The 22,490-nt window shown below is 31.3% G+C and overlaps 14 protein-coding genes across 14 annotated transcripts; 7 read left to right on the plus strand and 7 right to left on the minus strand.

Moving 5' to 3' along the window:
* The first annotated feature begins 94 nt into the window (after positions 1 to 94).
* Positions 95 to 1,201, plus strand: Chro.70393 (protein phosphatase 2C). The annotated part of the gene is made up of 1 exon (XM_663130.1): positions 95 to 1,201. The coding sequence occupies one exon, from the start codon at positions 95 to 97 to the stop codon at positions 1,199 to 1,201; it is 1,107 nt and encodes a 368-aa protein (XP_668222.1).
* A 178-nt stretch (positions 1,202 to 1,379) lies between these two features.
* Chro.70394 (hypothetical protein) lies at positions 1,380 to 2,927 on the minus strand. Its single annotated transcript, XM_663131.1, has 1 exon — positions 1,380 to 2,927. The coding sequence occupies one exon, from the start codon at positions 2,925 to 2,927 to the stop codon at positions 1,380 to 1,382; it is 1,548 nt and encodes a 515-aa protein (XP_668223.1).
* A 346-nt stretch (positions 2,928 to 3,273) lies between these two features.
* On the plus strand, positions 3,274 to 4,722 carry Chro.70395 (hypothetical protein). The annotated part of the gene is made up of 1 exon (XM_663132.1): positions 3,274 to 4,722. One exon carries the CDS (start codon positions 3,274 to 3,276, stop codon positions 4,720 to 4,722), a length of 1,449 nt encoding a protein of 482 aa, XP_668224.1.
* Positions 4,723 to 4,812: 90 nt separating this feature from the next.
* On the plus strand, positions 4,813 to 5,409 carry Chro.70396 (hypothetical protein). Its single annotated transcript, XM_663133.1, has 1 exon — positions 4,813 to 5,409. One exon carries the CDS (start codon positions 4,813 to 4,815, stop codon positions 5,407 to 5,409), a length of 597 nt encoding a protein of 198 aa, XP_668225.1.
* A 20-nt stretch (positions 5,410 to 5,429) lies between these two features.
* Positions 5,430 to 7,304, minus strand: Chro.70397 (hypothetical protein). The annotated part of the gene is made up of 1 exon (XM_663134.1): positions 5,430 to 7,304. One exon carries the CDS (start codon positions 7,302 to 7,304, stop codon positions 5,430 to 5,432), a length of 1,875 nt encoding a protein of 624 aa, XP_668226.1.
* Positions 7,305 to 7,416: 112 nt separating this feature from the next.
* On the plus strand, positions 7,417 to 7,644 carry Chro.70398 (hypothetical protein). Its single annotated transcript, XM_663135.1, has 1 exon — positions 7,417 to 7,644. One exon carries the CDS (start codon positions 7,417 to 7,419, stop codon positions 7,642 to 7,644), a length of 228 nt encoding a protein of 75 aa, XP_668227.1.
* Positions 7,645 to 7,834: 190 nt separating this feature from the next.
* Chro.70399 (Kelch repeats protein family) lies at positions 7,835 to 9,796 on the minus strand. The annotated part of the gene is made up of 1 exon (XM_663136.1): positions 7,835 to 9,796. One exon carries the CDS (start codon positions 9,794 to 9,796, stop codon positions 7,835 to 7,837), a length of 1,962 nt encoding a protein of 653 aa, XP_668228.1.
* A 105-nt stretch (positions 9,797 to 9,901) lies between these two features.
* Chro.70400 (At5g66540/K1F13_21) lies at positions 9,902 to 11,557 on the plus strand. Its single annotated transcript, XM_663137.1, has 1 exon — positions 9,902 to 11,557. One exon carries the CDS (start codon positions 9,902 to 9,904, stop codon positions 11,555 to 11,557), a length of 1,656 nt encoding a protein of 551 aa, XP_668229.1.
* A 39-nt stretch (positions 11,558 to 11,596) lies between these two features.
* Positions 11,597 to 12,745, minus strand: Chro.70401 (protein methyltransferase-related). The annotated part of the gene is made up of 1 exon (XM_663138.1): positions 11,597 to 12,745. One exon carries the CDS (start codon positions 12,743 to 12,745, stop codon positions 11,597 to 11,599), a length of 1,149 nt encoding a protein of 382 aa, XP_668230.1.
* A 1,701-nt stretch (positions 12,746 to 14,446) lies between these two features.
* Positions 14,447 to 15,349, plus strand: Chro.70402 (hypothetical protein). The annotated part of the gene is made up of 1 exon (XM_663139.1): positions 14,447 to 15,349. The coding sequence occupies one exon, from the start codon at positions 14,447 to 14,449 to the stop codon at positions 15,347 to 15,349; it is 903 nt and encodes a 300-aa protein (XP_668231.1).
* An 85-nt stretch (positions 15,350 to 15,434) lies between these two features.
* Positions 15,435 to 16,793, minus strand: Chro.70403 (homeobox-containing protein). The annotated part of the gene is made up of 1 exon (XM_663140.1): positions 15,435 to 16,793. The coding sequence occupies one exon, from the start codon at positions 16,791 to 16,793 to the stop codon at positions 15,435 to 15,437; it is 1,359 nt and encodes a 452-aa protein (XP_668232.1).
* A 111-nt stretch (positions 16,794 to 16,904) lies between these two features.
* Chro.70404 (hypothetical protein) lies at positions 16,905 to 18,347 on the plus strand. Its single annotated transcript, XM_663141.1, has 1 exon — positions 16,905 to 18,347. The coding sequence occupies one exon, from the start codon at positions 16,905 to 16,907 to the stop codon at positions 18,345 to 18,347; it is 1,443 nt and encodes a 480-aa protein (XP_668233.1).
* Chro.70405 (hypothetical protein) lies at positions 18,340 to 19,581 on the minus strand. The annotated part of the gene is made up of 1 exon (XM_663142.1): positions 18,340 to 19,581. One exon carries the CDS (start codon positions 19,579 to 19,581, stop codon positions 18,340 to 18,342), a length of 1,242 nt encoding a protein of 413 aa, XP_668234.1.
* Positions 19,582 to 20,791: 1,210 nt separating this feature from the next.
* On the minus strand, positions 20,792 to 22,435 carry Chro.70406 (ENSANGP00000015295). Its single annotated transcript, XM_663143.1, has 1 exon — positions 20,792 to 22,435. The coding sequence occupies one exon, from the start codon at positions 22,433 to 22,435 to the stop codon at positions 20,792 to 20,794; it is 1,644 nt and encodes a 547-aa protein (XP_668235.1).
* Positions 22,436 to 22,490: the final 55 nt, after the last annotated feature.

A 22,490-nucleotide genomic window follows, 5' to 3' on the forward strand; every position in this document is an offset into this window, starting at 1 on the left:
CTTTAACTCTGAGTCAGCATTATTTCTAAATAACAAATATAAGTTTATTTATCTATATGCAGTATACGATCATTTTAAGGATGAAAATATAAAAATGAAATTAACTGCTGGTAGAAAGCTTCAAACTGAAAAACGTGATCCGCAATCAATCAATCTTAATTGCGGATATTATGAGACTAAAGGGACAAGAAGTTATATGGAAGACAGAACATTTTTATCATTAGATGTTTTAAATGGAGAATTAACTCAAATTAAAAAGCCAATAGTTTCATTCTTTGGGATTTATGACGGTCATAATGGCGAATTTACTGTTGACTATTTAAAAAGTCACCTTCACAAAAACTTTTCTCTTGCTTTTAACCAACTTAAATATGATGAAACAATTCAAAATACTATAAATTCATTGGTTGATTCATTTTATTTAACTGAAAACCAAATTAAAAAACATTATTTTAATTCCAATAACGAGCAAATTATGAAAGAATTTGAAATTATGGATCAGAAGCAGGGACTAAATATAAACTTAGAGTCTTCTTTAAAAGGACAAAATATTAAATATATATCAAGTGGATCGACCGCAATTGTGTGTTGTATTACTTCGTCTACAATATGCGTTGCTAATCTTGGCGATAGCCGAGCAATTCTTTGTAAATGCGGACGCGCATATTCGCTAACCAAGGACCACAGAATAAAAAGTAATTTAGAAGAAAGAGAAAGAGTAAAAAACGAAGGTGGAACATTTGATGATGAAGGCTATCTTTCTGGAAATCTTGCGGTTTCAAGGGCATTTGGGAATTGGGATATGTACAGTGGAATGAAATTACAAGGTTTAAGTTCTACTCCTGAAATTTATGTTCACAATATCACCCGTGAAGACGAGTTTCTTTTAATTGCATGCGATGGAATATTTGAATCGTTTAGGGATCAAGAAGCAATAAGTCTTATTAGAAGAGCATTAATTGAAAACAATGATCCAAATCTAGCTGCTGAAAAACTTGTCTCCGCAGCACTTCAAAGACAGGCTCTGGATAATTTGTCAGCAATTGTTGTTGTACTTACTCCTCCAAACTACATGGCAATTGGGAATCATAATTTTTGCATTGATTCCAATGCAGAATCTAAGAAAAAGACAAACTATGCTCATACTTCAAATAGGAAGATATATAATTTTTCCAAACTTAAGAATCTATTGCTAACATAATTTGAAATTAATAATTAATTTTACTATAATGATTGAATTTAACAAGAATTTAAGAAATGATCTTTACTAAAGTTTTTTTTCTATTTTTCCGGAAGTAAATTTTGTATATGCTAAATTTACAGTTGCAAACTACTTAATTCTTAAATAATATATGTTTAAATTAATACTTTAGGAATATTTATTCATCTATAGCCTCAGTTAAAATATCCAAGTACTTTAGTTTTGTTGAAATGTTATCCATTGGACCAGATTGGAATTGACTAATATTTCCCTCATTTATAAGTCCCAATGGATTATTTGTTATTCTTGGCTCAAGCAGGGAAATAAGTTCTGTTCTTGCAGCATTAATATCACTAGTTCCCGTTGAACTGGGATGCAGACTATTATTAATCAAATCAGAAGAACAGTTTATTTCGTTGATATAGTTATTTGGTTTATCGAACGGTCTAAAATATGGTGGGATGCTCTTATTTTGCTCTAAAGAATGTTGTTGAGACTTAATTCCCTCCCTTGGCTTTGGAAATGGTGGTAAATCTTTCGTCTCGAAGTACGTGTTCCTAGGAGCATACGTTATTTTAGAAAAACTAGGCAAGTTTGCAAGATAATGAGGTTGGGTTGCAAACGAAGTTGAACTACTGCTAATCGAAGCTCCTGAACCCTGAATTGTAACATAAGCAACATCCTCAAGCCCACCAATTGTCTTATATGCTGAGTCATTATGCATTAGGCCACCATGATTTATTGGCCTAAATGATGACATCCCGGGGCCACGAACTACACCGCAATTAGTTTTTCGTTTGAATAAAGGAGAATAACAAGAGCTCCAAATCCTCCAAAACCCTCTTGCAAGAAGCATTGTACGATATCTTCTTTGAAGAAGTTCGAAAAAGCGGTTTATATTCATTGATCCTGAAGTCTCATGTATACCTTGGTCATTTGTAAATGAACTCGAATTTGGAGCCCCATCAGATATTTGATGCGACGATCTATTGGTTGTTAGCCTCCATGTAATGAATGCCAACAGCTTTCGCCTCTGGAATGCTGAGTGCATACAGTGAATTAAACTCCATAGATGCCTTGTTACGAGTTCGACATTTAGTGCAATACAACTACTTGTTTCAGACTCTGAATCTGATTCTGTTTCTAGTTCGCTGTTCGAAACACTATCAGCTTCATTTTCTCTAATCGGTTCATTATTGGTTCCTGATCTGGGTTGTGTTTGGCTTCTTCTCTTTGACGGCTTGTTTACTATCTTTTCTAATTTTGTTGCCTTATAGTTTTGAGCTAGCTCAAGTTGCAAATTTTTGATTTGCGAAGATAACCTTTCATTTTCTGCCAGTAGAAGCAATTGTTCCTGACGAAATAAGCGAAGTTGGGTTTCATTATAGTGGTATTGCGCAGACCTATCCTCACCAATCTTTTTTGCGTATGCAATATCTCCGAATGCAAATTTATATAGACTCCTAAACGCCCACCTTAAATTTGATGTGTTAACAGAGTTAGAACTCGTCATTCCAGATAAGATTTCGAGAGCCCTTCCCTTGCAAAGTGCTACATGAGTTAGTGCTCTTGCAGCAGATAATGGAATAGTTTCTTCATGCAATCTTTTCACTTCACTTTCAAGCTCTGCCTCTGCAGAAATGCGTTTTTGCAACTCATCCTGTAGTTGCTTGACATTTTGTCTTAGCTTTTTAAATTCAGCATACTCTTCATTCCTTGTGTCCATTTTACCAAGAGTATTCACACTTCATTTTATTTGTTTTCCGTTACCCTGAAAGTTATATAAAATTATAATTTAATCCACATAATTATACGCGCCAGCAATATTTAGTTCCAAACATAAACCATAAGAATTCTATGTATTATACGACACTATTACTATAGTTATACCCTAATAAATAATATTCGCCTATTTTGTTCCGAGTTATATAGAATTATTCATCTGCACCCTCATTGATAATAAGCGTCTCATCATTAAGCCTTTTGTTTAGAATCTTTATGTTTATCTCTTTTATAGGTTAAAAAAAAATTATGGCGCGGATGTCAATTTTGAAATTATTTTCTCTTTTTCAATGGGTAAAAGAAACAATAAAAACGTAGTAAAACTCAGACTTCTTCCATCAGCGAATGGAGTAGATGGGTCATCTCCAAGATGGGCTCCTGTTTCTAATCGAGAGTTTACTAATGATGAAAAACAAGGAATAAGAAAAATAATTGGAAATGTATATTTCCATGATGAACTTGACGATATAAATTTAGAACGAAAGAATCTTGGGAGTGAAAGGTCTGTGCAAAAAAATAAAACAAATAACGACTTAGACACGGATGTTTTTAAAGATAACTACTTCCCGGACGATGGGTATGATTATGAACAACATCTTTGTACAATTAAAAAAGATGGTAATTACATAAATTCAACTCTTAAACATAAAACAAATCTTGACCCAAAGTCTTTATTGTTTAACTCAACTTCAATACTCTCCAATTCAGAGATAGAAATTCATAAAGGCGATTTTGTATCTGAGTTAGTTGAACTTGTAAATTGCTTAGAAGAGCCGGATGATTTTGAAGAACTTAATGATGATTTTATATTGGACATGACTGGTCTAAAGAATAAGTGCGAACTTGATCAGAATATTGACATGAATGATATACTATGGGGAGGAGGAAAATTAAAGTCAAGCCTCAAAGATGATATCCAAAGATTAAATAGTGAATTTGATCAATCAGAATTGATGACTCAAAACTTTGATAGTTCATCTGTTTTTTCCGAAGAAAATTACAATAATGAAAACGATAATGACTTACTTGAGAATGTATTAAATGAATACAATGATAATATCGCTGCCTTGAATGAAGATACAAACGAATCTAGTTTAATTGAATTTAAGAAAAAGTTGGATGTTTCGGAATATGAACATATTTTGGATAGATATATTAATCAAGTTAAGATTAGAAATTCTGCTAAGAGCAAACCGGAGAAAAGTTACGGTGAGATTGGTATGCCACTTGATAAAGCCCAAGTAGAAAAAATTATCTCTATATTAGAAAGTACTGAAATCTGTGATAATTCATCTGAAGCAACACTTTCTGATATTTCAGACTTTGAGAGCATTGAAAAAATAAGTGAGAGCTTTTCCCAAGCTAGTTTTGAAGTCATTAATAAGCCAAAAAAAGTAGATATATTAAGCTATTATTCAAGTTTAAACTTGAAAGGCCAAACAAAATGCCCAACGCCAACTCGACAAAATTTTTTTTTTGAGAACGAAGAGTTCAGCCATAATCAACACGATAATTTAAAAGCACCAATTGTTGCATCTCTGCCCTTAAGAAAAAAAGATGAAACTCCTGAGGATCGAAGGAACAGAAAACAAGCAGTAAAACAAGCTAAGAGAGAAATGCGTGATTTAAAAAGAAAAAACAAGCAGGATACCAAAAACATAAAGAAGTCAGTCGTTGGAAGCCTTATAAATTCAAATAACAATGATATTAAAAGTGGTGTTAGGTATTTCAGGTTTTAGATATTTGAAATATTAGGAATTCTCCCTCTTTTTTTTTTTTTTTTAATACTGAACGCGCTGATTATTATTATTTTTCTATTCAAATTAAAAATGAAAATAAGCTTTCGCTGGATTTTGTTGAGCTTGATTGTGGCAATGGATATATATTGCCAGTCTCTGCTCATTGGTTGTCAAATTGAAAATAATGTATTTAATTATAACAGCAGTAATTATTTGTTGGGCGCAAGTGGGAACATAAAGGATTGCATTCCAAACCACCCTTACATGCGATCATTTTTCCAGATTAATATAATTAAAAATAGCTTAGACTTAGAAAGCTTCGGAAGATCATTATATGTGTCGTTTGAATCTTCAAACGAGATCAGATATCTTTTAATGGTTTCAGCCGGGATGTTTGCTGTTGCGGAAAGAATTTTACTGACGTTTTTTATTTTACGAATAATTATCAGACTATTTGTAACTCCAATAATAAAGACGCTATCTACAGTATTAATTATTATTGTTATATTAAGAGTAATGTTTGCTATTTATAACCTTTCAGAAAGCTATAGACTATATGACACTACAGTCGTTCTTTGGAATTCATTGCAAAGTTTATTTTTCTTAATAGACAACAAAATATATAATTATGGTGATTATCTACTGCAATACTTTGGAATGAGTACTAATCAAACACTAGCTTTTTGATACATGGAACTAGCAATATACTATATTATTTGAGGAATATTTATTTTCGGCAGCACAAATAAAGAATGGTTTTCGCGTTCTGATTCAGAATTTAACAGTTCTAAGCAAGTTTTGTGATACCACCTCCCACGTACTAGTGTTGATTTAGACGTATATCTAAACTCATCTAAATCAAAATAATGTGTATTAACAGTGGATTCAGTAGAAACAGGCAATGCACAAACTCCGCATAAAGGAGTATTTGAGTGTATAATTGGATTTTTGCTGCTTTCATTGCTTTCAATCGAAATTTTTTCCACTGTTTTATTTACATCCCCAGTAATAAATGAAGAGGCTGCATCTATACCGCATAATCTAGACTGTTGATAATTCACGAAGTCCCACTCAATAGAGTAATTAGAAGGATATCCAAGAGTGCCCTCAACAATTGCTCTCGTTGCATGTGTGAATGATGAAATACCTGAATTTGTTCCGGAAAAATTATTAACTGGAACAAATCTTTTCCAAGAAACAGGGCTTGCAGTTGGAAGATCCAAAAGAGTCAATATATCACGAATTCTGCCGGCTATAACACAAAGTTTGTGTAATAAGGGATGTAATGTCGCGCATGTACTCCAATATTCATCCAATGTATCAAACAAAGAAATTAAAAGCGAATTCCTTTCTCCATTGAAGTAATTAGAAGTCTCTTGATCTAGATTGGATGGCCACTCAAATGCGTGGGATTCACTTTTTCGATTCAAAATATCACGTCTCAAAGCTTCTAACGTTGTACCATATTTGTGTTCTACTATATTTGATAATTCTATTTTTGAAGAAGGAACTAAAATGGAAGCAATCGTAACAATTCTCCAACTTGCATTAAGTAGTTCATAAAGATCTTCAAAAACTTTCAAAAAATTAGGATGTATAAGTTTACCTTTAACATACTTTCCAAAAGTAGTCAAACTTACACTATCATCCATTAATTTAGTAAATTGCCCCAGAATGTACAATTTATTTGAGAGACTAATAATCAAATTGTTTATCAATGGCAATAATCCATTTAGGAACTTTCTAGTGTTCCCAACTGAAATTGATAAAATAGAGTTACACCAAATTGTTCCCATTCTTTGTAGCCTGGTTAATTTAATAATGTATTTACCAACTGTTGGTAGTAATCTCTTAATTGCCTTAAGGGAATTCAATTTCTCCTTATTATCACTTAATTTTTTAATAATTTGAAATTTGTATCCAACTGCTTGTCCAAACTTAGTTTCAATTGTATAGGTATTTTTTATTTTGTCCAAAAGATTCTGTAGTTTAGCTTCATATTTCACAGATGGTTCTACTACAACTTGTTGAAGAAATGCAAACGCAAATGCATGCCCAACACACTGATTTACATCAGGAACAACCATAATTGATTTTTCCATTCGATTTAATAACCTTTCAGACCAAGAAAGGCAGCCAACATAGTTTGTCTGTATCCAATCCCTAGTTTGGATTTTTGTTTCCACTATTTCTCCCAACCAATGTAAATGCTTTGAAAATTTATTGTTATCCCAATGAGATTGTCTTGCATCTTGAAAGCGCAAATGTTGAACTTTTTCTGAAAGACTATCAAATTCATTAAATTGTTTAATCAAGTTTTTCCTTTTTTTACTTGTATCCACAGAACTATCTCCCCTATAATGGCAATATTGAACGTTTCCCTCTGAGTTTTCAATAAATTGATCAAGAGTGGTAATAAGATGATTGTAGCAATACCAAGAGTATGAATAAAGCTGAGATTTGCAAAGTTTTGTCATAATATAAATAATCTGCAGTATTTCCTCAATTGAGCTATCCGGCAATCCCCACTCAGTTGGGTTTTGGACGGAAGAGCAGCTGTATACTTCTGTAAAATTTTGCATTTAATTTACGCAATTTTGACTTAATCTAACATCGCAGATAAGCGAGATGAAAATATTTATTTCTCAAGAATTTATTTGTGCGCCATAATTCTAATTTATTACATGCGAAATTATGAGAATAGTGTTATTCGCATTTTTAATAGTACATTTTATACTTAGGACTTTTGCAGCAAAATCTTGCGAAGAACTCACATCTAATGCATTTGTATTAAGTTATTGCAAAAATGGATCAAAATGCACGATTGATAATATTGGTGGAGAAGGAATTAATAATCAGCTAAATTGCGAATGTTTGGTTGGATATAGCCTATCTGACTGTTCTCTTCGTAAGTTTAAATAAAATAATAATTGGCAATGGCTAATTCGCTGATAGAAATCCCTGAAACTGATGATAAAGATGATAATACTACAAAAAATACATGTTGGATACAGGACCTATTACAATTGAATCAAGAATTCAACAACTTTTCAATATTCAAACATATCTTTCAGTAAACTATAAAACATAAACATTAAGTTGAAAACATTAACTAATTTTCATACTTAGTCTGGCTATTTTCGAATTTACTAACTAAATTAATATAAGTTTTAATTTGGTCAACCCTTTCTCTTGCCATCATAAAAGCCCTCCTTGATAAATCCTTTCCATCAGAAATCCCCCCCATTTCTTCTTTCATAATCAAATTCAACCAATATGTCTTTGTGCGCATGAAAAATTCGCGTATTGATTCATTAACAAATGGGGTTTTGTTTGAATCATCTAATTGATATTTTTTTATAACGTCTTCAATAGTTTTTCTAGATAATTCGTTTTGTTCGTTCTCGCTTAACTCGTATTCCTGTTCACTAAAATCGCTTTCTTCCCCTAAATAACAACTTTCATTCGATGAGCTAAAACATTCTGAAGATATATTACTCTCTGTGTCAGAGTCGGAATCAGCCCATTCTTGTGATTTTACACTTAATGGGAGCACGCATACCCATTCGTCTTTTTTCAAAATGTTAAAACACCAACAATCGTCTAATGTAATATTCCTTTTACCTGATTCAAATAATCCGCCATAAATATAAATAATATTTCCTCTCAAAAACATTCCACAATTAATTCTTGGAAGTGGCAAGTCAATTGATTTATTTTCAAAGTTTATTTCAGAATTACTTACTTTTCTTTCTCCTAACTCATCATTGGGCAGGTTACTATTTAAAGAGTTTTGCTGTTCTAAACCAAACTTTGATAATTTCCCTTTAACTCTTAAATGCTTATCAGATAAATCAATATCCTTTGTATTATTTATATTTCTTGCCTCATCTTTCTTGTGGGTGCCAATGTCTGCGAAATTTGAGTTTGCATTAGGCTGATTATCGCCAAAAAATTCCTGTTTAATTTTATTTTTGGAAAGCTCAATTTCGTACCACCTTTTATTATTCACTTCAAACACATATAAATCATTATAAAAAGTAGAATTGAGATTCAACCCGAGCTCATCATCATGATCAAATACACCACCAAAAATTATGCATTGATTTTTATATCCAATAATCGTGGAACCAGATCTTGCAGATGGCGGATTCCCTTTCTTGGATACCCTTTCCCAGATTGGAAGTCCTTGATTTAAAAATGGCTTCATATCAATAAACCAACTATCAGAGTGAGTTTTCCCAACAGAATTTTTTGAGTTATCTTTAATTTTTGAATATCCTCCATAAATGAAAATGCGATCACTGTTTGGGCAGAGAACCATTTGAACGCCACTCCTTGGTGATGGGCAAGTTTCATATTTCGATGAATCAATTCTGACCCAATGTAATGTTTTTGTATCAAAAACATGGATATCGTTAAAGTATCGTGTCTCTCTTATTGTATCATGGAATCCTCCAAAAACTACAAAGTAATGTCTCCAAACAACCATTCTATGGCCACTCCTTGGAGTAGGACTGAGCCCTGTAGTCTTAACTTCCTGCCATGAATAGTTCTTTAAATTAAGCCGCCATAAATCTCTAAAGTGGTAAAACTGATTTTCAGTAGAATACTCTCCACCATGAATATATAAGCACTCATTAAAGATAACTGCCTGGTGAGAACACCTGGGTTTAGGACCGCCAGAATAATTGTTTGATGATTTAATATTACCTATTACAACTTGCTTCCATTCATCTTTATCAATATTCCATTTATATAGGTCATGAAAGCACTTAACCTCCTTTCCATCATAGTACTCACCGCCAAAAATAATTACTTCTCCAGATATTGGGTGAATATTGTATGAAGAAGAGATTCTTGGACTTGGCCTTTCTGATTGAATAATACTGCATTGAATCTCAAGATCATCACCTCCGGAATTTAGGTCAAAACCTTCCACAGTTTTAACTATATCATCTATACCATCTCGTTTAAGCTCTTTCAAGTGCTTATTCTGCGACTTAAAAAGTTGTTTTTCCCTCTTCTCCGCTGCTTTTTTTAGTTTTACATCAGATTTTTTTTTTTTCACCATTTTATCTAATCATAATATTTTTGGCGCTACTATTTTTTTGTATAAAAAGGTAGATTTAGCGTAAATTCTAAGTCAAAAAATACAGGTACTCGAATTTTTCAAATAATGGAGGAAATTAATCTTTTTTTAAAATTTTTTGAAAATGGGCCAGTTAATTTACAAGAAATTAGCCATGAAAGCAGCAAAATGAAAAAAATAATTTTTTCTATTTTCAAAATTGTAATTACGGATTTAGATAAAAAGGCATTGATAGATGGTTTGATTAACAAATTTGAAATTGATAATTCTTCTCTCTGGAACTCATTTGAATTAATTCTTAGACCGGAACTGAAAAAACTTAACTTTAATATTGAGAATATTATCAAAAAGGTTGAATTTGACCTATATAACTCAAACAGTATAACCTACTTAAATAAAACTTTTAAGAAAGCTTTGCTATTTGGTGATAAAGAAAATATCACTAAAAAAAATTCAAAAAAATTTATAGATCAAACTAAAAGTAGTGAGCAAGCTTTAAATAATAATAAATCTTCAATTCAAGGCATTGAAAATATTGATTTTTTTGATTACGATGAAATGGTTAAATTTGTCGATGAAGGAGTTCAAAATACGAACTTCGAATACAGTGAAAGCGATATTTCTGACTTCAGTGATCCTAGTGGAGTTGATGATGCCTATAATTTAAAATATGACGATTTTTTCTTAGATACTAAAAGTACTGATGAATCTGTTATTGAAAACTCTTTAAAAGATTACGAAATAGATGATTTTAGTCCATCTGAGTCCGAAATAGTCTTGAATAAAAACAAAATAAGTGAAAACTTGATCAATAACACGCAATTTCCTAATACGAAATTAGATCATATGTCTAAATTAAGTCGGGATAAAAGTAAAATGGATATGATAATAGATGAATTTGAAGCAAACATTATTAAAGAGAAAGAATGGTATAAATTAGGTGAAACTTCAATAACAGATAGAGAAAAAAATAGCTTGCTTGACATACATTTAGAAGTACCTCAATTTTCAAGTACAAATAATTCAGTAAAATATATTGATGGACTAAGTAATGAAATAATTTCAAACGACAAATCTAAAGTAGAAGATATTAATCCATATTTAGAGAGTATCGTTAGGCAAAGGATATTAAATGATTTGTTCGATGACGTGAAACCAAAAATCGAATTGCTAAAGGAATTTGATAGAGAAAATAAAAATGAAGGTACAGAAATACAGACCGAAAAGTCAAAACTAAGCTTAGCAGAAATTTACTCAAAAAAATATGAAGAACAAATAATTGGTAATATAAACGACGAGCACTCTGATGAAAAAAAACAACTTTCAGGGCTCTTTACTGAAATAATGTGTAAATTAGATAACCTGTCAAATCAGTATTATGCTACAAATTTACCAATTCTTAGGGATTCTATTTTAAATGAAAACACTCCAGCGCTTAAGACTGAAGATTCTATTCCAGTAATTATTTCGAACAACACAAGGCTAGCCCCACAAGAAATAAAACCTCAAGGAAGACTTCTGAAAAGATCTGAAATGACGCGTCTGGAAAAAAAATCAGATCGTAATTCTATTAAGAGGAAGATAAAGAAGAGAAAAGAATTAGGCTCTGATTCAAAGATAGATGCGAAATTAAGCGGTAAAATAAAGAGCAAATCGCTAAATAAAAGAGGAAAATTAGTTATTGAGACTCATGAGCATGAGTCATTCAACAAACGCTTTAAATCACATCATTTTATTTCATAATCTAATAAACTATAGCAGATACAAATTTTAATTTTTCTTCTATAAGTGCATATTATACGCTCTACCATTTAAATTATGTATAAAGCTAGTTGAAGGTTCTGTAACAAGCCATTCATACCATACTCTATCCTTATTTGATTTTCTCCAGATGTTAAATGTTAGTTTGTCAAATTTTTTTAGTAATATAGGGTTGCTGATAGGAATAAAAAACTCGAACCAACTTATGGGATTATTAGTAAGATCAGAAGGTAAAGTTGAAAAGCCAACTTCGTTGTAGAGATCGCACTTAAAGTAACCTAGAAAACCGTGAAGGGTGGATTCAGCTCTTGATGTGAATTCAATAGTAGTGAAAATTTTGCTTTCCATAATTTCTTGATTAATTTCCGTGGGATGATGAAATGAGAATACTTCTTTAGGCCCTTCCAATGATATTTTATAATGTGATTTTAGTCTTGAGACAAATGGTATTTCCAAAGTCTTTGATTTCAAATACGAAACTGCATTATTCCAAACCTTTCTACAAGATATAGGCTCTAAATATGACGTGTAGCGTTGAGGAATCATTGTTCCACTAGGTTTTAAAAATCGTTGAGCAAAAATTAAGCATTCAGGAGAAAGTTCATTATCTCCAAAGGAGCCAATTAGCTCAGAAATAATCAAATCATATTTGTCATCCAATTGCACGGTTCTAATGTCTGAATTAATTATGTCTACCTTTTCCCAATTTGCATTATCTTTATAATTCATCTTTGCTTTCAGCGTTAAAACCGCATTCCTATTTTTTTCCACACACATAATCTTAAATGAATTGATACCTATATAACTGAATGCATTAAATGCACTTTTAATCAACCCTCCCCTTCCTGACCCAACTATCAAAACTTTTATTTCTTCAGATTTTATATTATTTTCAGATAAAAATAACTTAACTGCATGAAAATACTTTTCATATTTTATGTTATCTCTTTCAAAAACTTCATATTCAATACTTTTTAGATTATTCGATAAAGGTTGGAGTGGCATTTGAAGAACATCAATGTAATTATATTCATATTTTTGTTTGTTGGATAATGGAGGAAAACTTTTTATAAACTTTACAATATTGTTGTATGAGTTCTTAATTATTGGTTTAACATTAGAACTAATATTATCATTAAAGTAAATTGAAATAGGTACTTTAGCTCTCATAGAGTGTTTGAGTACTTCTGAAATTGACGAGCTTGAATGCTTTGATTCGAAAAATCATAATTTATGAACATGCACTTTATAGGCTCTCCAAAAAAACGAGAATAATCTTCTATTGAAATTCTAGATAAATTGCTATCAATTTTTAATGAAAGCCCTATTTTTGTATTTGGTGACGCATTTATTATTGTGTTTGTAATCTGCCATTCACTCCATTGTTCATCAATTGAATTGTTTTCATTGATTTCTATTTCTATCCAAATTTGAACACCAGTAGAGGGAAGTCCAATAAAAGAAGAAATCATAGATAAGAAGTGTATTGAAAGTTTATCAATTGAAATAATAACCGCATGATAACCAATAAAATCGCACCAATCAAGTAATTTTCTGGCCTCATTAAGGTTTGAGTGCCCTTCCGCAGGGAACCGGCCAATAATACCAGTATTCCAATCGCTTCCACTGATTTCATAATGTCCTAGAAATTTTGGTTTAGAACTAAAAAAGTTGGTGTCATTATTATCTTTTACCATTTGGTTAACAGGAACGCAAATGAAGTCATATCCGATTTCTTTAAAATCGCTCAATGCTCTTTTTAATTTTTTTGAATCGCTAACTTCTGTAGATGCTGGTCCAAAACGATTATTATCATAATTATTTAAATCATTTTCGCTTAAATTCAGCCCGATGTTGAATATTTCAGGAGAAATTCGAATTGGCATAATTAGCTGATCTGAGGGGTAACGATACCAATTTTCCCTCGCTAAATAAAAATCAAGAAAAAAAGTAAACATTTAATACAATTACGGCTACATATAGTTGAACATGAATATTAATAACTAATTTCTATATTTAAATACTTCTTCGAATAGTTATAGGTAAAGAAAATACGTTAATACTAAATACTAAGAGATTCACGCCCTAAATAAACTATTTCCTTAAATAAACAATACCATTTATACAGGTATTTGATAATTGATAATTGTTAAATACAATTTTAGCTAGCGAAAACTTAATGGATATATAACTTCAACTATAGACCCAGATTTAAATTAATAACTGTTGCGCTTGACCAAATATTTTTATTGATTAAATTCATATTGAACAATTTATATTTAAACTAGTTTTTTTACTTTATATTCCATTTCAAGATTTGATCATTTAGTAATTTACTAAACTTCGAAACATATCCAAAAAATCTTTATAAAAATAATAAATAAATAATCCATCCATATTAATGGAAAAAAACTGATAAAATTTTAGTTTCGTAAAAAAAAAAGTCAGGTTTACTTTAAATTTTTGAAATAATTTCGGGATAAAACGAAAAAAAAAGGTAATAAGAATCGTCTTAAATATATGATGATATTTTTTTAGTATAATACGGCTCTTACATTTCTAAATTTGACATCACAGATCGTTTAAATCGAGTAAAAACATATTTTGCCTTAATCATCCGTCTGGATAATTTCATTAATTCATCTAGAAGTCAATTATATAATTATTCTGCGCCAAGAGTAAATTAGACTTTAGCCAGATTTAACACAAAAATTTATTCTTAATATATAAGATATGAATAGTATTTAAATAATAGGTAAACTATATTTTTAACTTTATGTTTAATTGGACAGCGCGATTCATCTGAGAAACAAAAATTATTAACAGAATTTTATGCCTTTTTCTCAACTATAATACTAGTTTAAGATTATCATGCCTTTCTTCACTAATACTGGATTTAATACTGAGGAGTTTGAGTCACAATTACATTTGTTTGCCCAAAAGCTACAAACTATTAACACTCAACAGGATGTAATTTGCGCGTTATCTGAATCAATCATTTGTATTAAAGAAAACACTGTAATTTTACAATTGTATATGAGAGTTGTCGAAGAATATAGTAGCAGAGCACCACCTGAACACTTAATTCCGCTTGTTTACATATTGAACGATTTTGCTCAGAAATGTAAGTCTCAGGCACATTATACATCCGAAGCTTTATTTAACATTTTCAACCAGATTAACTTATATCATACAGAATATATGGCTAAGGCAAGAAGATGTTACAATATTTGGAAGATCAGAGAAATATTTGATAATGATACATTGAGGAAACTAGACTGCGCTTTATTAGGACTCACTCCACCTGTTCCATCTGCGCTCTCATGTGGAAATTTAAAAGAACTACAGGCCTTAAATTCAGAACCATATCATCGGGCAAATGCCGTTAACAGTTTAGCAGACTCTTCTCAACGTAATCAAACAAATAATGACACTTATAATGAGCCTAATTACTTAGAACTACAATGTAACTCACATAATGAAGACGACTTAAAGCTTGAAAGTCAATACTTAACACTTTGTACAAGTGTAGATAATGTTCTTAAAGATGCAGCAAGTATTAGGGAGAAAAGAAAAATTATTCAAAACATTTGCTCAACTAATAGAAAAAGTAAGCTTTCTTCCAACGAAAAGTTACTTAAGCTAATAGAAATGGAATGGGATTTGCGTTGTAATATATGCTTAAACCTGCAAGAAACTTTAAATTTACTTGATCATTTACATTCAGAAGTTATTATAAGACTCTCTAATACAGTAACAACATTGCAAGGATAACTAAAATTAACATTTCCTAAAAAATAAACCATAGCCTGAATAGATTGTTTTAAATACTAAAATTAATTTGAGCTAGCTTAACCATTTAATTATTCAATAACTCGGAAATAGACCATTGGAAATAAATTACTGTCGCTGTCTTATCGTCTAGGCTACCCTTTTTTTCAGCCTCTTTAGTAAGCTCATTAGCAGCTTCAGTCGGAGTGCACTTTAAATTCTTTTCAGTAATTCCCACTAATTCCTCATCTGTGAAAAAGTCAGTGATTCCATCCGTTGCTAATATTAAAAATAAATCGTTTTCTAAGTCAATTTCATGAACTGTAATCTCTGGATCTGAAATACATAATAACTGAGGTTCCTTCATATTTATATCTCCAATACTTCTAGATGTGCACAATCCAATACATTTGGCACTAACATCAAAGCTATACCTTTGTTGTTTTTTAACCAGAACTCTCCATGCGCCGTTGCAAAATTCTACTTTTCCTCCTGCCTTTTCGATTCTTGTCCTTTCATTAATATCGCTAAGCCGATGAATTCTTGTCAAGCGTTTTGCAGAAATTGAGTTATTTCCACTTTTGTATCCAAGAATAAGTTTAGAATCACCGCAATTACCAATAACCAACTTTAATTTGTTATCTATGGGATCAGGCCCAAAAATGATACAGACTAATGCGGTTGTGCCATCAAATACTTTGTTCTTTCTTGCAATTGAAAGAAAACTATTATTAGTAATTTCAAAACCTTTTTTTATCCCTTTACAGAGAGATTCAACAATATAAGAAGAAAGAATTCGAGTGTTATCCACTCTGCAAACCGAATTTTCGGCCCGGTAAAGTGACCTTTTGTCACTAAATCGACTCATATTCTGAGAAAAAACAGTATAAATGTTTGTCAATAGCCTTTGATGAACATATTCAACACAATTATTACCTGCATGCCCATCGAAAAGTGCGCTAAAAAAAAATGTGCTGGGAGTTTGGTTGTTGAAATTAAAAAAGAATTGCTTCTTTGTAATATGCCTATCTTCACACAAATCCAAATTCTTTGTTGGGCTCGGAATTACGCTGGTTCCTGCATGAATCCCCCTTTCCAAAAATGGTGTGTATTCATCTTCTACATGCGCAATATTAATTTCTTTGTTTGAAACTTCTTCCAACTCGAAGTTTGTACTCATTTCAATCAGTCTCAATTTCTCTTGGTCAAGTCTGAACAACTTTGATAATGAGCTGCTGTAGTAAACATCATTATCTTTATTATAAAGCCATACCGAATTATCGCCTACATACCAACCGTGTTCTTCGTCCAGCTTATAATTAAAATCATTCAATTCTTCATGAACAAGCAAAGGTGTACCATTCATATCCGAAATATTGGCGTTTAGTTTATCATGTTTCAATGTACCTTGATAAGCCTCGATAGTCCTGTCATTGTTATTTTTCATTATACATTTTGTTGAAAATTAATAATTATCACTTTGAAATTACCGCCAATCCCCTTTTAAGAATCTTTAAATAGCAAAAAGTTATTAATACAAGTACCATAAAATAGATTAATGTTTGATACTCTAAAAATTAAGTTAGATGGACCGGATGCATATCTTCTCGAGGAGGAGGAAAAGGTCAAGCGATCAGTGGTACTAAATAATATGCTTAGGTCTGCAATTCAATCAAGAAATAAACCTGACACATCAAAAATGGTAGAGACATCCGAATTCATTAATATCTCGTCATTAAAGCGCAAAAGAAATATAAGCAATGAACAATTTTTAAGAAGTAAGCTTAATTCAAACGGTGAAAGGTTAGAATCTCGAAAGTACAATTTTTTTGGAGCCGGAAATGAAAATGATGCTCAGGGTTTAGATAAAATAATGAAACTGCCATGGGAGAAGATCCCTAGATATTTATATATGTCTTCCGGAGTTGATTTATTCTTTATTCACTTAAACAACGAAATAGTGCAATTAGTTAAGTGGCTGGAGCTGACTAATTCTGAACATATGTTAAGAACTAGAGCGCTAGCAAGAATAACATTAATTTCTCATTCCCTATGGCCTGGTTCAAAAGTCCAGCCCTTTGGGAGTTATTATACAGGTCTTTCGCTACCAACAGGAGATTTAGACGTTTGTATTTTGAATGTTCCGGGAGACCCTAAGAGAAGACTTCGTGAATTTGCAAGCATTTTAAAAGAATGGAGACTCTGTACAGGAATTGAACTTATTTTGACAGCGAAAGTTCCTATTATTAAATATGTAGATTCAGAGGCATGTATTTCCGTTGATATTTCTCTTAACCAAGAAAGTTCAATAGATACAACTAAACATATTTCGGAATGCCTTAAAAAATTTAGTACATTGAGGCCTTTATTAATCGTTATAAAGCTATTTTTAAGACAGAGAGGTTTAGATGAAACTTACCTTGGCGGTCTTGGATCATATTCTCAGTTCTGCTTGGTTTTATCGTTTTTACAGCAACATTCATCATCCTACTCGCATATTCTCTATAAATCAACAACATTAGGGCATTTACTATTTGATTTTTTGGAACTGTTTGGTATTGTATTTAATTACAGCAGCACAGGGATTCGCTTAAAAGGGAAAGGCGAGTATTTTAATAGACTAACAACAAAATCTGATTCAACATTGTTCTTGGAATCTCCCTTGCCACCTCATAATGATTTGGGAAGAGGTGCGTTTAAATATAATGATGTGAGAGAGTCATTTAGACTTGCATTTTTGGACCTAGTCGAATCAAGAGGAAGGTTCAATAAAATATGCTCATCTTTAGAGGAAACAAAATTTAAAAGCCCGGAATACTATAGTATTATCTCTTCTATAATTTGCACGGACTATGAGCTTTTTCAATGCAGAGCAAGAACTGTTGATAAAACACAACTTTCAATAAGCGCATATAGAAAGCCTCCGTATATTTCTAATGAAATTATCAAAAAAGTGAAATTAGAGATGGAAAAATTGGATATAAATGTTAATGCTACTTGACTCTGTGAAAGAAATAGCTATTTCCATTTCTAGTTCTCCCTGGAAAAGTTGCAATACCAATATTTTGCACTGGAAACAGCCTGGAGTTTGTATTTTGATATATTATAGGCCTTTGATAGTTAAAATTGAAGCAGCTGATAGGTGCATAACTGATTGAATTTTTATATAAATTACTATTGATACCAACTCCTCCATTAAATGCATTTAAGCCAGAAAATTGACTTTTATCCTGATAATTTTCTGTGGTTTCAATAGATTCCCTACGCAAAGTTTCTTCGTTCATGTTATTTTTTTTGGTTTCATCACATATATTACTAAAGCATTCAGATTTTCCCTCAGAATTTATATTATCAACTTGGACTTCTACATCTTTTTTGGAATCTGGTGCTTCGGCATAAATTTCTATTTTTTCCTGTACAGAGTATGTGTTACTAGTTTCAGTTTGAACAGTGTTTTTATTATGAGAAAAAATCGGACGCTTGGACAGGGTCTTACTCCAAAATATGTCTTTTGCAGGGCAAGTTTGAAGAGGATCAAAGACATTTTGGGTAAATTCGCTGGTTAAATCCTTACTTGCTTGCTTATGCCTATATTCTCTTACTCTTCGTCTTGCAGTATTTACTGCAGAAAGAATTTTAGAAATTGGAGTTTCAGAACATTTGGTGTACTTCAAATAATTTGGAATGCTTAAGTAGCTTCTAGTATGTTTTTCACCAAAACCATTTAATTTATAAAAATTTGATTTCTCATTTTTCACTCTCAAGTGTTCGTTACTAATTCCTATAACCGATTTATTCAAATTGTATGAATGTTTCTTATTTCTGCAACTTATCAACTCTGATTCTAACTCTAAATTAGAATTAAACATACTAGCACTATCTTCGATAGAAATAAATTGGGCCAATTTGTTTTCGTATCCAGTTATAAAATTTTTATTCATTGCATTACTCTCATCCAAATGCTTATCTTGATAGACCCTCAAACTCAATATAGCTGGCTCTTTAGTACTTTCTGATTCATTATACCAATTTTTTAAGTATCTATTTATTATATGAAATTGGATAGGGATTTTACGAGTCAATGAATCATTATTATCTAATAATCTTGTTAAATCTCCAACATGTTCAATGTTAAATATCAAATCTTCATCTTTTATGATTTTCCCTGATAAATTAAATAAAACCAATTTCAAGTCTTCAAAGTTTGTTACTAAATTACTATAGTGATAACTCATTTTTTCAACATTTTCTTCGTTCTTTAGAGTCCAAAAAATTATTTTTTAAAAGCGAGTGATAATTGTGAAATTTTTTGATCAATGATACTAATGTATTTTCATCTGCACAATTATTGTATTCATTTATTTTAGTCCGAAGGCTGAAGGCAGAATTGTAAAGCGAACTGGATTCAATATTGCATTTGTCAATAAACAAGTTCAACCCATTACATTGAGCACAAATGATGAAGGAATAATTTCTATCAAAAATAGCATTGGAAACAATTTCTAGTAAAAAGTGGGACGTCTTTGCCATCGTTAAAGTTAAATCACTGAAAAAAGAGTTAACTGAGTTGTCTATATCTTCCGATTTTATTTGTTTTGAGGGAATAAACATACTTGATTCACGTATCCTGTAATTGTAATCCAAAAAATAGATTTTATTATACACACTGTTGAATAAATAACAATCTTCAGTATTTTTATCGTAGCTTGCATATTCAATTTCAAAGATAAATAATTTATGATATATCTCTTTTTCAGCAATTGATTTTTCAAATTGAAGTTTTCTCGCAATGTTAATCATATTAAAGATTTGTACTGGATCATTTACATCAACTTGAAGTACATTCAGATTGCAAACTCCATTATCTAGAATAACCTCAACTGGACTATTTAACCCTTGAAATACGTCATATATGTGCTCAGAGTCAGAATCTTCAGATTTACCACTAATCAGAATTAACGAACATTTAATTTTGTTGAAATAGATCTCATTTGGTCTATGTTGTTTATAATACTGTTTGATAGCTTTCGTTTGAATAAATAAGTTATAGACTAATTCTTCAAATAAACACATTCCATAATCATCTATCTCAGGTTCTGCACCTTCTAGAGGAATTCCAGCAAACTTATCGTTGTAAAGAAAATGCTCGCATGTCTTTCTGTTTAACCCGCATATTAAGAAACTATTTTCTGATAACAAAGTATTAATTGCTATTGACTTAATCTGGGATTTATTAATGGATCTTTTATCGCCTGCAATCCGAATATATCTAGATTTACTCCCAATATGCATTTTTTAATTCATTTGTTATTTTTAGTTCCAATTTAGACAGAAAATTCATGTGGCCAAATGTGCAACAAACTGGGCAAAATTTATTAAGAAATATTCTATTTTCTAATTTTATAAATACTTAATTATAAAAATCTAATAAAATAGAAATGAGCCCTATTCATCATCTGCTAGGGATTGATGCTCATTAAAAAGAAGCAGCAGGCTTGCTTCTTCAGTGAAATCATGTTTATTGACTTCAAAAATAGATTCAAATACATATGGTATATTCTCAATTAAATCAGATGCAAGCATGCTTCTAAATTTCTTTTTAAAAGCAATATATGCCGAAAGCCTTACTATCAAGCATGACCCATATGCAGAATTTACCTCGGGATATTTACAAATTTGTTTATCTTCTCTGTTTTTTGTAAAATATTGCATACTCCAATTAAATAGAGTCGAAATGACTCCTGAAAGGACATCGCCTTGTCCTGCAGATCTTTTGTATGAACCAGCAATATTACAAACCGCAACTACATCACCATTTGTTATAATATCAATTTTGTCTTTCAATACAATGCAAATATTTCCTAAACTTTTTGAAAGTTCAAATACCCTGTTTGTAATGCACAAAAATTCTTCTTCATTTACTGTAGGTTGAGAATCATTTAATGCATTTTGGCTGCATCTTTTATTTGTTTTATTTACTCCAATACAATTCTCATTTAAAACATGCTCATAAAAACACATATTCAAAGGATTTGAAGAGAGTGCTCGAGCATTATTTACCATAATATTTTGTTTGTTTATTGAATCTGTTTGATAAAATAAATTGATTTCTTCGCCATCATCATGCATTTGAAGTACTGTATCTTCGACAGTTGATGGCCATTCAGTTCTGGGAACACGTTCGCAAGGAGACAGCGATTCCGGGAGTCTTTCTTCATTAATACCTAAAGGAAGAACTCTAGGGATATTTATTGAACTATCAGTACTCAGGTTTACCCTACTTATTTTATCTGAAATTTCTATATGACTTAATAATGTTGTGCCGTGGTCAATATCAGAGTTTGATTTATTATTGTTATTCGAGGAATTACCATTTTTTGTATCATTTGTTTCTTTATTTTTAACTGATTTTTCTAATCTAAAGAACTCAACTAAATTTGGGGTCAAAATACAATGCTTGTATCCTGATATTAACTCAGGTTGTTGAGCGATTACATATAATCCATCTGCATCAACTACAATAGGAATAGAGAGGCATCTACATATTTTTATCAGTTCTGCTGTAATAAATGCAATGTCTTTTTCTCTTCCAAGACCGCAACCAATAATAATTACATCCATTTTTCCGAGCCAAGGTCTGATCAAATCTATCGATTTATTACGTGCTTCTTCTTTACTTAGTTCTCCATATGAAGGAAACAGAGGATGAACAATTAATTCAGGTGAATATGTTTTTATCGGAACTGCAGCTTCTGGAGTACAAAAAATGTGGCATAGATCTGCTCCTAATTTTAATGATGATATTCCTGCAAAGTACGGTGCTCCAGTGTACTCTTTTGAACCACCAATTATACCAATTCTTCCAAGATTGCCCTTTCTAAGATCGGATGAAAGTTGGGGAATTGTATATCTGACTGAATCGATCAATTTTCCTTGTGAAATAGGTGGGTACCATAAGTATTCAAATTTATAACCAGATTTTTTCGGAAGTTTTATACCAGTTTCATCGCTGGTAAAAATTTTTGTGGAATCTTCTGAATTACTTGCAGCAATAACTTCTTTTCTAAAACAGCTAAGAAACCCGTTCATTTAGTTTCTATATATCAATATCTTACATACAATAATAATGGCGGACAAAATAGAT

The sequence above is a fragment of the Cryptosporidium hominis genome, assembly GCF_000006425.1.
Source record: "Cryptosporidium hominis TU502 chromosome 7 CHRO017090, whole genome shotgun sequence".
Lineage (NCBI taxonomy): Eukaryota > Apicomplexa > Conoidasida > Eucoccidiorida > Cryptosporidiidae > Cryptosporidium > Cryptosporidium hominis.